Raw genomic sequence first — 16,533 nt, 5'->3', positions numbered from 1 at the left:
AACATTCAATGCACACCAGAATCCCCTGTGAAGTAAAAGTTAACCGTTATGAACTGTGTTAGTGTTGCTGTAAGACAACTTTTACCTTGACACGCTGTCCCTTTCTGGTTTGCATTTTAAGCTTCACTACAGCTCAGAGAGTAAATGGCGAGTGTTTGCATACATGGTGGCATCTTCCATGCAAATCACACGCAACCACAGCAATCTGCTAACCACCAAAGCAATCCTAAGTATAACTCTTTATGACCAATTTTACCCAGTGGCAGGCAGCAACCTTTGGAAAACACATTTTTCCCTAGCAGCTGGAGGTTGTCAACCGGTCTCTAGGCCAGTATGAAAACATCTCACTTCACTACTTTGCTGAATTTAAGAAATTCCAACATGGCAGCCCCCACCACTCATTTTTAAAATTAGTTTTTCTTAATGTATCCAGATTTATGCCTGGAACATATAATGAACCATCCATTTACAGAACAGATGGTGAAGAGCCTGAAATATCTTAAGAAAAATAAGCCCAGTTTCAAAAAACATGTATTTTCTTCACATTCCACAAAAAAATGCTACATTCATAAATCAAAGAAAGGCATCGGCGTGGCTCCTCGCTTTAACCATCTTCATGCTGGTGTGACATGGCCCATAAATTCATGCAGTGAAGGAAATAAAAGGCGCAGGAAACATTAAGCGGTTGATTTATTTGCATTTTTACTTACAGTTTGCTCTTTGTGACTCTGAGAACCCGCACTTAACAGTAGATTTACCTTAACAATGGATCAAGCAGCTGGCTCGTGAGGAGGATGGAGCAACAAGAAGCCAAAGAAAGTGAATACCAGACCTATATTCATCAAGTGGAGAGTATTTGAATGCACTTCTTTGTTTGTGTCCACTGGATGTGCACATCAACCACACATTCATCTTTATAGGATGAAAATATATTGCTAAATGCATTTAAAGTGCATCCTTCTGCTGAGAAATACAACCCATTCTCCTCTCACTCCAGCAAACAGAGCCATCGAGAGGGGAAAAATATATTTGATTTGATTAGAAGAACCATTAAAAGCGTCTATATGCATGTTTGGAATAGAGGGGAAAACTCAGTGGAAGACATAACATCATAAACCATCTTTTAAAGGCCAATTCTCCGACGCTGTATAAATAAAATGAAAAACACTTAAAGATAACTGACAAGAGAGCTCATTTCCCATATGGCTGCCAATTAAATTTCTCTACAAATTGCAGTTTTATTGTGTTTGCTCACACAGTATCACAGATGGTGAAGATCATCTGAATTATTATTTTTTATTTACTGCAGGAAATAATTTGAACTTTCCATTTGTGTGCGCGAATGTGTGTTTTTCCGTCCTCACCAGAAACACTGTCAAGTTGTCTTTCTCCTCTGTGAAATACGACATCACTCCCACCACAGAGACGCCCTCCTCGGCGCTCGCCACGTATGACTTCTCCCCTTTGTTGTCGCTGAAGTACAGCTGGTGGTCCACCTTGCTCAGGTTGCGCAGCGAGCAGATGCCTCTGAAAAGGCTGCCGCACACCACCAGCACGTCTTTGGTCCCGTGCACCAGCAGCAGCTTGTTGTGGTTGTTGGTTTCCACGGCCTCCTCGCAGGCGTCGTTGACAGGCGGCGTGCACTGCCGGTTGTCCTTCTTCGGGCCCGTTTTGGCTTGGAACTCGAGGTTAAGGTCAGAGTTCAGCTGGTATATTGCGTTAACGGCGCCGACGTACAGACGGCCCGTGTGGGGATCAGCCACCACGTTGTTTATCAAAGTTTCGGATGAGAATACTGCGTTCTCACCGTGGGAGGGCCTGTAGCAAAGAGCTGCCACGAAGACTAGGGCAAAACACCACCCCCACCACCGCTCCATCGTGTCTGGGACAAAAACAGGAGACAAAACATTTATTTCAAATGGTCATTTTTCCTGATTTTTTTTAGCTTAAATTCATAAAGGAAATATTGGCAGCCAAGTTTTAAAGGGTCCAACAACAATTTATATATTTTTATACTTAAATCACAACACTCTGATCAACAAACACCTCATAGATGATTCTTTTGACCTGGCTTTTAACGCTCTCACTAAAATGTCACAGGTAAGCCAAAAGCGCTGGACAAAGAGGCAGGGTTAAAAGTCCAAAATAAAATCTTTAATCAATGCTGGGGTCAAACACAGAAAGGTGAAGGCAAGAAGCAGGCAAATGGTAAAATCCAAAAAACACTCGAAAATGTGTGGAGGACACAATGAAATGCCTGGAAGGACTGATGAGTGATAACAAGACAGCCTGGCAGCAAACAAAGAGAAACCTTTTCACACTTCTGCCCTCAGGTAAGCACTACACAAGTCTGAAATCAAGCACAAAAAACCCTCACAAATAGCTTCTACCCACAAGCCGTCAGACTCCTGAATAGGGCAATTAGCACTGCCCCCCACTCACTCCATCACTCCTCCTGACTGCTGCTTCTCCATCTCCATTATTATCAACTGCATGCAATATTTACACCAGGCAAAAGCAGCTTTTTTTTTAACCCAGATTTTACCTGCACACTGATTTTTCATTATAGTTTCATGTTTTTACATGGAGAGCCAAGTTATAATCACGGCTTAAACTAGCGTGCATGTCTTTGGACTGTGGTGATGGTCGCGGTGCCCAGGGAGCTCATGCGTGCACAGGGGTGGGGGAAACATGCAGGCTCTACATGGCCGATGGATTCAAACACAGGACCTTGACCTCAGTGTTAGGACTGGAACTGAATTGAGCCGATAGTCAGCCGACTGATAACCAGTGAATTGGCAATTTTCCATTTATTTATGGAATATCTTTGGACATGGATGTTTATCTGAACAAAAATATATCAAGATTTTTCATTATTGTGATATCGTGGCTCAAGAGTTGGGAGTTTGCCTTGTAATCGGAAGGTTGCTGGTTCGAGCCCCGGCTTGGACAGTCTCGGTCGTTGTGTCCTTGGGCGAGACACTTCACCCGTTGCCTACTGGTGGTGGTCAGAGGGCACGGTGGCGCCAGTGTCCAGCAGCCTCGCCTCTGTCAGTGCGCCCCAGGGTGGCTGTGGCTACAATGTAGCTTGCCATCACCAGTGTGTGAATGGGTGGATGACTGGATGTGTAAAGTGCTTTGGGGTCCTTAGGGACTAGTAAAGCGCTATATAAATACAGGCCATTTACCATTTATATTAAATATTATTTAAGACCGCTTCATAAAAGCCCTGTTCAACTGTCTTTCTCCAACAAACATTGCTGACAACGAACCCAGTGAACTTGAAACCGTGGAAACACTGGGAATAGTGCTTGTCCTCTAAACAAAGCAGAGTCTTTAACGGCACTCTGACATTGCAGAGCAGCACCAACAGCAGCACAAACTCAAGGAGAAAAGAATGAACGCTGAGAGCAAAGAGAGACGCAAAGAAATAATGAGGAGCTTCTCATTAAACCCAGAACATCCTTTACTGGAGGAAGAGGAGAGGGGTGGGGGAGCTGGGGGAGGAGGAGGAGGAGATGGTGGAGGTAACGAACTCAAAGTGAGAGTTGCTGAGCCAGATTAGATTAGCAAAGACAAAAGAAGTGTGTGTGTGTGTGTGTGTGTGTGTGTGTGTGTGTGTGTGTGAGAAAGAGAGACTGAGTGTAGCAATTAGTTGTCTGACACACTGAGATTCTCCTTCCATTAGTCTAGATGGGTGTGTTTAATTATAGCTGTGGCCTGTGGCTGTAAAACAAGGCTCTAGTTTTCAGCAACACCACACTCACTGTAATGTCTTTCTGCTCTAACCCTGTGCAGATGTCCAGAGGTGCAACTTCAGGTTCTCCACAACTGCTTCACATCAGCTGAAATCATTTTCATCACTTTCTTCCTTCTGAATGTTAGCGGGCACCTCACGAAAATCTTTCTAATTAACGAGGCCTCGTCTCTGCCTCCCCGCTCACATAAATCAAAACGCTTAGTGTCGCATCATGGTTATTTATTTTTTGCTTTCATTATCTGGTATTTTACTGGCCAACTGCTGCTTTTACAGCAGGAATCAGATAGTTCTGATTGGTGTTCAATTGACTGGTGCATCCCCTGTGTTTCTGCTCCCTGCTAATTGAATTCACTTCAGGTCGGTTCACTGCAAAGGGATTTATTAGCGTGAAAAGACTTATCTCGCTACCCACCTGCTCTCCCAAATTACCCGTCCTCAGATATCAAGAGTCAGGTAGTCTAATGGCTGCAGTGCAGAGTTTAGAGAAGTGCTAGAGAGGAGAAAACGCTGGGAACACACACACACACACACACACACACACACACACAGAGCTACTCAAGAACAGTGCTTACCAAAGGTTTGAAACCCTGTTTTTTGGAAAATGTGAATATTTCAACAAGTCCTCAAACTAAATCATCATATCTGGGTTTGGAGAGGGAGGCGAGGGTGGCACAGGCATTTACTCTCACTTGCTCTGGTTCAGGTGCTAAAAATAAAGGGATAGTGTTAAGAAAAGTAAAGATTTGGCTTAAAATACTCAGTTTTTCTGTGTTTCCAGGGTAACGCAAGTTCCTCCACCACAAGATGTTGACACCCTCAGACCACATGCACTTCTTCAGATGGCCACTAAGGGCCATTAAACGTTAAAATGACATATAGTAACTATAGTAGCCATAGTAGTCGGAAGGTCCTCCCGTTTCCTTTTGCATCCGGGCTTTTCACAGTCCTGGTAATCAACCAGAGCTAACCCACAGTAAGAAGTTGGCAAGCGTCTGCAGACAAGTCGCTATCGTCTATGCAGATTCTGAATACGCACAGTAACCTTAGTAATTTACTGCCTCTTAATAATCAAATAACTGATACTGAAAATACCTGTCATTGGCCAAAGTCAGGGAAATGTAAGAAAACAGGCACATGGAAGTATTCAAAACCAGAGTCCTGTACCCTGGATGCATGAAGTCTCCCGTTGTTCTTTTACCAAAACAAACATAAGGAGTAGAAGAAAAAAGGCTCAGAAAAAGAAGCCCAAAGTTTGGTTGAGCTTTATAAAGGTTGTTTGTTAAAATGAAAAGATTGCACTGCCGCCTGACTGGCAGATTTAATTTGGCTGGACATCATTACTCTCAGTTTTCACACATTTAAAGAGATGCAAACTTAAGGGCTGATTATTATGCAGCACTTTCAGCTCTACAATAGTCAAAAGGTTAAATTCTACAGTGAACTATAAACAAGCTTCTTATCCCTCCTACTTCTGCTTTGAGCCTTTAAAATGTGCTTGTTAGCGAATGTGGTTAAACTGCCAAATGAGGGTGCGGGTCAACACCTACTCCTCTGTGTTTTTACCACCTTTTGCTCCCACGTTAACGCTGCCTCTGTGTCGCTGTCATGTGGCCGCCTCTCTCATTAAATTTCACATCTCCAAGGTGCCCAGCTCTGTAAGAAGGGATAAAGACGACAGGTATATTCACCTTCTCCTCTCGCTCAGAAGGCCTGTTATGGATGTGTGCATCCGCCACATCAAAGGAGAAAAAAAAAATCATCTCTGGCTCCACTCAGGAGCTGACTCTGTGCTCTGCCAGCCATCTTGCCCCTTTCTTTTCTCTCTGCAGTATTTCCTCTCTTTCATCCTCCTGCTCTGGTTCTTTAACCCTGACTGGTGTCAGCTCAGGAATAAACTGGGTGTGTGTGTTTCTGTGCGTCTGCTCTTGTTCTTGTGAGAACCAGCTTGACTTTTAGATGTGTAGTTGTCTTGGGTGAAAAGCTTCTCTTTGCATTTAAAGCGGACCACAATAAAAACACATATTCATAAAGATCAGCGTTGACAGCTTATTTTTAAAGATGTTTTAAAGCATGGTTACTGTTGAACGGAGGGAACTGACAAAGCTGAAAACTGAAAAGGATGCTCACTGCTTCCTCATTCCTACTGAATGATTCAGTAAAAATTGTGTAAACGAGACAAAAGCTGGTAGGCAAATGAGCAGTTTTTACTTTTGCTACCACTCGGCGACGTTCATACAAACTATGAGTGACCACAGCAGTCTGCTAGCAGCCACAGCAATTGGCAAGAAGGAGGTTAATGGGGTCGCACCCTTGTTAAAACTGATTTCACTCAGCGACAGCCAGCAACCACTCGCCAACCAGTCTGAGGGTGAGGAAGTATCTCTGTACCTAGTGACCACAGGAGATTTGAGACAAAGAGGGCTTAGAGTGCGGAAACAGACAACTCACTTAACTCACAGTGAAAATATTACCTGAAGAAATAACTCAATGGCATCATATAAATTAGCTTACATGTTGCAAATTATCTGATATCATGCACAGCATGTGTCACAGATGAAACGCACCCCTGACAGACTCGACTTTATCTCATTCCTGGCCCTGTGGGACGGACAGAGGCGGATGGGTTCAAGGCCTCAGGCCACATTTTGCCCAACACAGCTCAACGCACTCATTCAATTAAATTCAGTTGTATTTTATATACATACACCTGTGTCTGTGGTTAGTCATCTTTAGGAACTAATGACTTATTTGTTTAAGGTTATGAATTTTTAACATTGAAAAATTGAGCTTAAAAGAACCCAGTGAGTTTAAATATGACACAAATGGGTTTACATCATATTTAAACACATAGGAGATAAAATAGGAGCGAGACGTGGCGTTTGACACATCACGTGTGTACTTCACTGAATAAACAGCAATACCTGGGAATGATAATAGTCAGATTACTCTCATGTGGCTGACAGTTTCATCCAGTATACCATGAAGAAGTCATCATATCTGCCCTGAATACACTGAATTTTGGACTCTGTGATCATCTTTGTTGTCTTTGACATTCAGCTTATTACTTTAAATGTTTCTGCATATGACATCCAGTGAACCTGGTCTCCAAGGCAACAGACATGCTAAAAAAGACAAATATTACAACATGGGCCGTCTTAAAACTCAATTTTTGGTCTTGACCAACTGCTGAGGAAAATATCTGGCTCTTTAGATGCCAAATATTCCACTGTATGCACATGGTAGCCAAAAATGATCCTGATTAGAGCGATGACACATTTAGGTTGCAGGCAAAGAAACTGCAAAATGAGCTAAAAGACACTATAATTACACATTTGGCAATAAACTTGTGTGGGCTAATCACAATCAGGGGACATACAGTGATTAGGTCCATTGTTTAGATAAGTAATACTGACCCCAGCAGTAATTTTTCATATCAAATCTGGTTTCACCAACTTCCCCCTTCTGTCTAATCACCACTGTAAAAGAACCTGAACACAGCACCTTGGGTCTCGGTAACTTCAAGCATTTAAAGCCATTCTTTTAATGTGTTATAGACAATGATTAACTGAGATAATAATCACCCAGTTAATTGAGGATGAAAACCATTGTTAGATGCAGCCCTTGTGAGAAGGATGCTAACTGGCTGATTGTTTTATACCTGTGCAAAAGCATCAGCCCTCCTCACGTTCCTCCACTCATTTATTTCCATCTGTAGCACGCCTGTATCCATCTGTTGGGAGTCAGATTATAGGTTTGACATATCTGGGTTAACAGAATTCAGGAATTAATGTATTCAGTAAAAGGTCTGCTTAAATTTAGTATTACAACTGCCTCCGTTGTAGTACCAGCACTGCATTAGAGTGAAAACTGGAATTACCAACAATGGGATTAAATGCAAATGCAGTGATAAAAATCGAAGACCAGGACACACACATACACACTAATAGGCAAGTGAACAGCAGTATGTGACTCATTAAAATCCTGGGTGCATACTTTGTAAAAGTCTTGAGCACTGACCCCTCTGCTAAAAAGTTTGGAGTGAAACTAAATCCAGGAATGTCTGCCGAAGCTCCAGCCAGGGGAATAAAGCCTGACTGATTTTCTCCTTCTGTCTAACCTCTCTAAGCTTTTCTCTTTCTAGCTGCTCTTTATAATTCACATTGTTTCGCTCTCCCGCTCTCTGTCTTTACATCTTTACCCGCGGGAACAAGTTCAAACAAAACCGGTGTTCTGACACACGAGATCCCGAGGGATTAACCTGGTCTGAAACGCCATCTATGGCTCTGTCTGTCAGTTTGTCTTTCTCACTGAGTGTTTGTACTTTAACCTGCCTGTCTGTCCACATGTGGTTTGTGCCTGGCTAACATTTCACCTCAAAAAACATTTAATATGTGACAGTCTGGTTTCCATTAAGTTTGTGATCCAAGAACATTGTATAACATTCTTGGAGAGACACCCGATCGTCCAGTCTTAGGTTTTATTTTAGGTTTTTCTCTGAAATGTTGCAATGCTGCAAAAGTTCTATTAAACAGTGTAAAGGCAATTTAAGCAGAGCTAATTGTACTCAGTGCAAGATGACAAAGCAGCTGAAAGAAGGCTCATTTTTTTGTAAATCTGGCAAAATAATCTGAAGCACCCAAGTCACCAGCACTGCTAAAATAAAAGTGAAGAAAAAGGGCTGCAAACCTGTGGCTGATGAGCCAAAACATGGCCCCTTTTTCCTGTCTCTGGTGGCGCTCTGTGGCTTTGACAAGAATCCTAGATGACTCGAGTTATTTTCAGTAAAAGACCAGTCGTGCTTAGGTATGTAATAACTTCCTGAAAGACCGTTTATGAGTTAGGACACTTAATTGTCCCCTTTTTATTTATTTTATTATTTATTTTTTTACAAATCATCCACAAGAATTTAGAAATTAAATTGTCAAAGTCACCAAAAAATCATAAATAGCTTATTGCCGGTTGCGCCACCTTCTTTATAAGGCTTAAATGTGTTTTGTGGCTCCTTAAAAACTTTAGTTCAGAAATTGTTAAAGAATTTGATCTTCATCACAGGGTTGCTTTTAAACTATACCATCTGTGTATATTACAGGGTTCTGCATTATTTTGGAGACATCCCAAGTCTTAAGTTATGTTCAGACAAGCCAGTTCTAGAGTTGCCCTGACTGCCCACAAACCAAGCTGGTATAATTGAGAGGGCTGCCAAGCTGAAAATGTTTAAATCTGCTGCTTGGCCTAATGAATCTGACTTGCCCGGGAGCTAAGGTGAAGATAAGAAACAAGTGTTAAGTTTAGCTACAGGTTGAGAAAAACCCACAGAGAAACAGTCCATGAAGTCATCGCTAGCTAGCTTGGAGCTAAAGACTGTAAAGTAAGTACAATGATTGCTTGGGGCAATAAACCATAGACATTTTGACAAGGTCAAAAATCGGCTTCACTGTCTGAAAATGATCAAACTCTCTCCAGAAGAATTATATAACTGTTTTCATAAGCTAAGAGGTTCAACTGATCCTGATGGGTTGTGTTGATGGAATATCACTGAAAATGCCAGGAATTTCCAGAGAATGTAAAAATAACTCATTTTAGATGAAGTTATCCACCTTTAAGTCCCGTATAAATGTGCAGAAATCCAAACCAACATTGGCTGAGCTCTTGTAATATTTTACAGATGTTGGATCTCTGAGTCAGAGCCCAGTTTGGATGGAAACCTTTTCAAATATGCTGCACCTTTCTCCAGGAATAGAAGAATCTCAGATTCCCAGAACTGTTTATCAAGTCAGCTGTAAAAGAGCTGAAAAATAGCACTGTTATTCAGTGTATGTATTTTGCACATATCATGATACCCAGTCACTATTTCCTCTTGTTAATATACATTAGGTAATTCCAGAAAAGCAGCAATTTATCACCTTTTCTACCTGCATTAGTGGATCCCTGCTACTGTACCGAGATCCATCCTTCAGTCTATTTGCTCCTCAGGTGTGGGGCTGACATTTAGACATTGCTCTTAACTTGGCTGGATATCTGCAGTATCAAATGACACCTTATCTTTTTCCATCTTACTTTCACATTAGTGTGCTGGAAAGTTATGGTACCAGCAGAATCGTTTTCTTGTTTATGAGAGGAATCTTCTCCGATTTCAAAACACCCCAATGTGGTCTCATTTACATTCATGCCCACTGCTGGGCGACATTAGCCATTCATGACATCGGGCCGCAGGAACATTGGAGCTGATTGGCCGGGCCTAGAGGGGATATGAGTGCTATGATTGGCGGAGCCCGGGGGAAATGGAGTTCTTATTGGTGGTAATGAAGAAGCCTGAAGGAGAGCATGGCTGAGACAAAGTAAGCATAAAACTAAAAGACCGAAGAGGATAGAACACACACAGTCGCTATACCTCATCTATCACACACACACACAATCTCCTTTACCATTCCCAGAGTCCACAGCTACATCATACAATTTATACTGCAGAGATACAAACAGAGACCGAGAGGATGCAGAGGTATCAGAGTTGCTTTTGAAGAGGCTCTTGAGGAGGCGCCAGGTGTACTGAAAGCAATGGAGACTATTGCTGTATTAGCACCACATATGCTGCCTAGACGTCCGAGTCATCCCAGAAAGATGGGTTTGAAAAAGAAAATATGCCACTATACCAGAGGGAAACTTATAGACACGACATAAAATGTGCAGTAAATATAAACAAACACTGAAGGGAGAGCTCACTTCCAGCTAACCTTCAAAACACTGGTAGGCTTTAACTAAATGACTGTTTCGCTTCATAGTCACTATATTTTACCCCAACTTATACCTGTATATAAAAGATCAATGTAGCCACCCACTGGTTTTGGACACCACATTTTGCAGCCGTTTGCTTGACGCCATGTGAGTTTTTTGGATTCCTATTTGGAGGAGAGGATTGAGTGCTGAGTCATCACCTAATGCTAGCAAGCTCCATTCATAAACTGTACAGGAGATACAAAGATACAAATATCTGCTAACTAGTGCCCAGTAAGAAACTTGGGTAGAAAAGCTTCAACCATGATAGAAAGGTCGAAATAAGCTCCAGATCCCCGTGTCTGCACACCATCAAATATTCAGCCATTGTACAGTTCTTATAAAGTGGAAACTATCCCTACAGACCAAAAGCGTTTTTTTGTAGCAGGCTGCACAGAGTCTATGAGGATGGATTGTCTTTTGGAGCCACCCTCAAGTGGCCATAAGAGGAAGTGCAATTTGTAGCACTTTCATTTTCGCATCATTTTTCAGCCTTGAAGGTTTCCACTTGATGCAGACCAAAATCAAAAGTTAAAAGAGAGTGAAGTACATTTTTTTAAACCAAAACTTTGAAAATCTAAAAGGCATTACTTTGTTCCAGACTCTTGTGTCTGCAGACATTCTTTGCCCTTTTTTATTGCAAGAAAACCCCCAAAACAGAACACTTTTGAGGGAAGGAGGTTAAAAACTTTTTGCATGTGTCTTATAAACGTTCAAATTGCAGCTTTGCTGTTAAACATGAGATACAAGTGGAATTGCTAGGTTCTTGTCCATAAACACTCAATAAAACCCCTTGACAACAGCAACCTCCATATGTCCACAAAATTGCAAGGAAAGGTTACTAAAGCTTATCTAAAAATAATAACAGTCTCTGGAAAAATCTAGTTTTAGCATTTTCATGTCTAACATTTTAATCTATGACAGTTTGATGAAATGTATCAGCAAAACTAAATAAGCATACAATGTTGCACACGTTTCCTGCAAACTGAACAATATGTTAACTCTGGTGCTAAGGTAAGTGCTGCTTATCTATGGGATGCACAAAGACACGTTCGAAATGTTTTTAAAAGCATTTGAAGAGGCAAAACTGTTAAATATTCATTCCAAAAGAGAAACCTCCAACACATTGTCAGTGATGAACTGACCAAAGGATACAATTGGTGGGGAATAAAAAAAAAAAAAAAGGACACTGGGAAAATAATCTGCTCAGCAACAAAATGAGTTAATTAAAGCTTCGAGGATGCATATTAAACTACTGCCCGTGTTCTATATTAATCTTAATGTGGACATTATAGCATGACAGGATAACACCCTCTAATGACGTGACCTTTGAGAGGAGGATTAGTCTTATGATGGAAGGTCGGAGGGGTCAGCAGTTATTAAGCAGGCTGAGTGTGTTACAGCTACACACACTCTTGTCTGTGTAGTACCACTTGGTAACATCTCAGCAGGGCAGTGACACAGACAGCAGAAACAAACAGTGTCGGGGCAGAGACAAAAGACAGACTGTCAGAGGAGTGATAAAAGACACAGACGACCGACTGTGAGGCCACAAAAATGATAGGCAGTCAGATACAGGAAAGCGAGCCTCACGAATGAGCACGCCTCTATTAACTGGTTCACTGCAAAGAAAAACACTCAGTACTGACACATACTGAAATATCTTATTGCTTAAATGACAAAGATGACAACAGGAAGAAGTGTAGTCAATGCACTGTAACGATTATTCGTCTATCATATTATTGTTTAGAATCTCTTGTAGTTCAGCTCTGTTTCTAGTTTGTAGTCTAAGCTTTTCTCTTCTCTCTCCCTCATCTTCCAGCTCGTTACAGAAAATGGCCGACCCTTCCCAAGTTTGGTTCTGTTAAAAGGGAGCTTTTCCTTCCAGCCAATACCTTGTTCATATTGGACAATTGTTGGGTCTGTGTTTCCACATGTCCCACTTAGAGACTTATTATCAGAATGACAGCCTACACTCACTACAGATAAATGGCAGCCAGAGCTGTTTGTCTTACAGCGGCCAGCCTAGCAAGGTTTATTCATTTAAATTGTGAAGGATAAGAAAACAGGACTCAACTAAATGCAGTCTGCAATCCACTGACATTTAACACCGACATACACAGTGTAACTTTAAATAATAATTGAACAGATTTAGGGAACCATTCAAAGCTGACATATTCTTACTTAAGCTAAACTAAGCTAGCTATGCTAGCTGGCCACTTCAAAAACTCCAACTTTTGGTTCAGAGTGTCCAATTTATTTTGCATTGCATCAACAGATATACAAGTTAGATCTTTTCAAACATATCTGACGTTACTGTCTTTACTAATATGGTAAAGAAGTTGCAGTACAACCACCGCACAAACTTGTGAACGTCTAAACCCCCCCAAAAAGCATGCTGTTGATCATGCTCCCAATCTGAAGGACCATCTTCAACCTTGGGACCTTTGGACTCCTGGAGCTGCTGTCGGGTTTCTGGGTTGAAGCTGGTGACACGTTAATCAACAGTAATGATGATCAAAAGCTGGGTCAGTTAGACGTGGTTAAATTGCACCAGTTTGAGGAGGCAGAGCCAGCTTTTCACAGATTTCCTTAAAAGGAAAATAAGGGGGAGCAGGAAGTTGCTTGTTATCCAAATCTACTTTTGCCGTTTTAATTTCAGCCTTTCTTGGTAACTCTTGAACAAATCACGTGCATTTGAATGCACCTCAGTGACATCTCTAATTCACCAGGAAAACACAAGTTTAATGAAAAATAAAAGCAAAGAAACATCCTCCCAGATGCGTTACCAATGTAAAGAAAGTTTCAAGTCAAATCTATTTTCACAGCACTCTCAAAAAATGAAGAGAACTCCTTGGACTGCATGGAAGGAAGGAAATCAATCTCCTTAAATAAATATGACTTCACATCAATGCATTGAAAGCTGTTTGCTATAGACAGAAGTGAGAGAAAAAAGCATGTGATCCCATTTCATGGCAGTAAACGCACGTACAGATTTAATTCTGTGTTATGCAAATGTAATTTAGTGGCTGTGTCTTCTGCATTGGAGTGAGCGATTAACAACCACTTTCTATCCCAGTACACTCCCATTAACCTGACAATGACACACACTGATGAGACCACGTGTGTCCTTGTGTGCGTTTTCTCTGCATACCAACGGGCACATCTCCTGCTTTAATTATCCCTAAGCGGCGCTTCCAGCGACTTTAAAAATCAACACACTGCTTTGTCCTGTCAGAGTTTCTGTCAAAGCAATTAAAGGATGTTCGTGTCGTACAGCGCAGAGGACTTATTCAGTGCACCTCATCCTGTTTGGTGTAAAGTTGCATTGGGCTCACATGGGAATAACTGTCAGAGCACCCAGACAGCTCTCAGCAACTCATTTCTAAGTCCTTAAGATGTAATGATTGAAGTTCTCTGTAGACTCCAGAGCGTGATGATGTTGCTTTAAAGGCACAGTTAACATGAAGAAAAGAAATCGGCCTTGGATCAAAAACCTGCCAGGTGCTCTGTCACTGTGGTTTTAGCTGAAATGACATGAATCCCCACTGACATAACTCCTAGCTTTTGTTTAAATACAAATAATGTCATCCGCTGAAGGATGAGCCAGCACCATTCTTTATTAAGGTTCTCTCTTTGTCAACAAATCCTCTACAAAGACCAAACAACTATGCGTTTTATTTTCTGATTTCCCTGCTGAAGATCTTAAATATCTGATATATGCAGGTGTTTTTTTCTTTTTCCAAAAGAAGACCAGTGACTAAATCAAACAACTTGCAATAGAAGATTACTCCACATTTGGTGACAGACGTGCTAGAAAACCTATAATTGAAAACAAAACTAAAATCCATTTGTGTCTCTAAAAGTAGTTTAGCCTGACAAAGCAACTACAAAGGATATGATTTTGTTTAAATAGCTCATCATCTGGATTTTGTTCAGGTTAAAATGAGGGCCACGGCGCTTTGACTGAGAGGCCGGTTGTCGATACTGTCTCACTGACTCAGAGAATTATGAAATAAATTTCTACTGCCGATTGATTACATTAGAGTGGACTAGAGTAAAACCCTATGATACACAGTTTGAAAAACAAAATCCTTTACTTTATTCTGTGCCTCAGTCAAATTTTATTTATATAGCACCAAATCACAACAGTTCCCTCGAGGCACCTGATATTGTTAGGTAAAGACCCTCCAATAATGGAGAAAAGCACAACAGTCAGACAATCCCCTATATGAGCAAGCAGATGTCAACAGTAGGAAAGAAAAACTCCCTTTTAAAAGGAAGAAGAAGAAGGTAAAGGTCAAAAACCTTCTGACTGGCTGCCATGTTTAAAACGGGGCATCCAAAATTGGAACAGTATATAAAAAAGCCATCCATCCACCCCAACCTCCTCCTCAGTGGAGATCTGCACCAATCTTGATAGCCCACATTATATAATAAAAAGGTGACTTTTATGTGGTCATATTTCTTGAAAGGTAATCAGACATTAAGTGTTTTTACTGCACTAAATGAAGGGAGAATAATTCCAAAATTGGTACTACCAGTAATGAAGATTTGGCTAATTGTCATTCATTGTTCTCTTCGCCTGCACTCATGCTGCAAATGCAGCTACCTGAATTCACAAACACGACTTAATGACGGGTGTAGGTTTAAAGAGTTCTGGATGGGTAAAGGAGAAAAAGAAATAAATGCAGCATTGCTCAGGTCTGTGCTCATTACTCAGAGTGACCACATTATGAGCTAATTCAAACAACAAGCTGATAATTGCCATGTGATGAAAAGATTTATTTAATAGTCCAACTTCCTGAATGGAAATTAAAACCCATTGATATAATCTCTTCAAGAAAACCAGGAGGTATTTGGAGAATTGGATTATAAATCACCTTGTAATCAGACTAATCAGCAGCATGGCTCAACAGCAGCTTATTTATGGAGGATGGAGACATTAATAAAACAGGTAGAAAAAAAAGGTGCAAGGGGCAAGTTTCATTTGGAAGAGCTTTTTTATCAGATATAATATTAATAAACCCACAGGTTTAACTTGAGAGGAAAAATGGAAAAGGATAGGTTGTTGATTTTAATGTATGGTCACACAGTATATGTGTACAGCTGAACACAGAGGTGGGCAGCCTCCGTGACTGCAGCTCCTGCTGTCGAGTCATTATGTCTGGACCAAATCCCACAGATTTACTGCTTCTCCCCACATGCTGAAAATTAAACGTCTTTCTCGTCCGTGGAGAGCGAAAGAGGGAGAAATCGAGCGAAAACTGGGCGCAAAAGCACTTTATTAAAAATGTCTTGTCTCTCCAAAGTCGTATAAAAAAATAATAATTAGTACGGACTGCACACACGGAGCTATGCCAAAGCCTCAGATGAGGTTCGAATGCGTTTCTGCTCATGCGTGTGAACCCTGTCCAAGCACCATCTCGACTTCTTAAAATAACTTTTAGAGGCTTTCTTAAATACTCTTTTGTACTCCTGCTCCTCAGCTCCTGCTAACCTTTGCTCACCTACATGTACATAAACAAAAAGAAAGGGTGAGAGTGAGGAGAGGCAGCTCTGCCGGCTCTCCATTAACAAGGCAGGCTCTGTTTCAGCAGTGGTTTGGTGAAAATGTGTGCGAGTGAAAGGCAGACAGAGAGAGAGAAGGAGAGATTGTTCTGAGCAGCCAGAAGACAGAGATATAGCCCTCATTCCTACTCAGATTAAAGGATTTAGAGCAAGGAGCCTTATTACAGACCCAGAGAAAGAGGAAGAGCTTTCCCTCCTTCTCCCTCTGTTCTGTGCTGATTAAAACACAGATAACTCTCCCTCCCAGGTTGAGAGCTGCTGGAAGCCAGCCACACACACACACACACACTCATTAAAATCCAGACGTAACAATGGTTGCTCTGAATTTCTAAGGATTTCAACCTGTTGGACAACCAGCCGCCTTATGCACGGCGCCCAAGCTCGCTCCTGGAGTCAGTGTGTCTCTGTGTGTGTTTCTGGACATGTCTCGT

At 41.4% G+C, this 16,533-nt stretch overlaps 1 protein-coding gene across 2 annotated transcripts in view; it reads right to left on the bottom strand.

The window, feature by feature from the left end:
* plxnb2a.1 (plexin b2a, tandem duplicate 1) overlaps positions 1 to 16,533 on the bottom strand; it is a 239,462-nt gene that overhangs the window by 74,030 nt on the left and 148,899 nt on the right. For both annotated transcript variants that reach the window (XM_082509940.1, XM_082509941.1), the window contains exon 4: positions 1,365 to 1,882. In XM_082509940.1, the coding sequence (XP_082366066.1) occupies positions 1,365 to 1,877 (513 nt within the window). In that variant the 5' untranslated portion in view covers positions 1,878 to 1,882. The remainder of the gene's footprint in view (positions 1 to 1,364; positions 1,883 to 16,533) is intronic.

Source organism: Aulonocara stuartgranti (genome assembly GCF_965226115.1).
Source record: "Aulonocara stuartgranti genome assembly, chromosome: 17".
Classification (NCBI taxonomy): domain Eukaryota; kingdom Metazoa; phylum Chordata; class Actinopteri; order Cichliformes; family Cichlidae; genus Aulonocara; species Aulonocara stuartgranti.
This window is presented reverse-complemented; position numbering and strand designations above follow the sequence as displayed.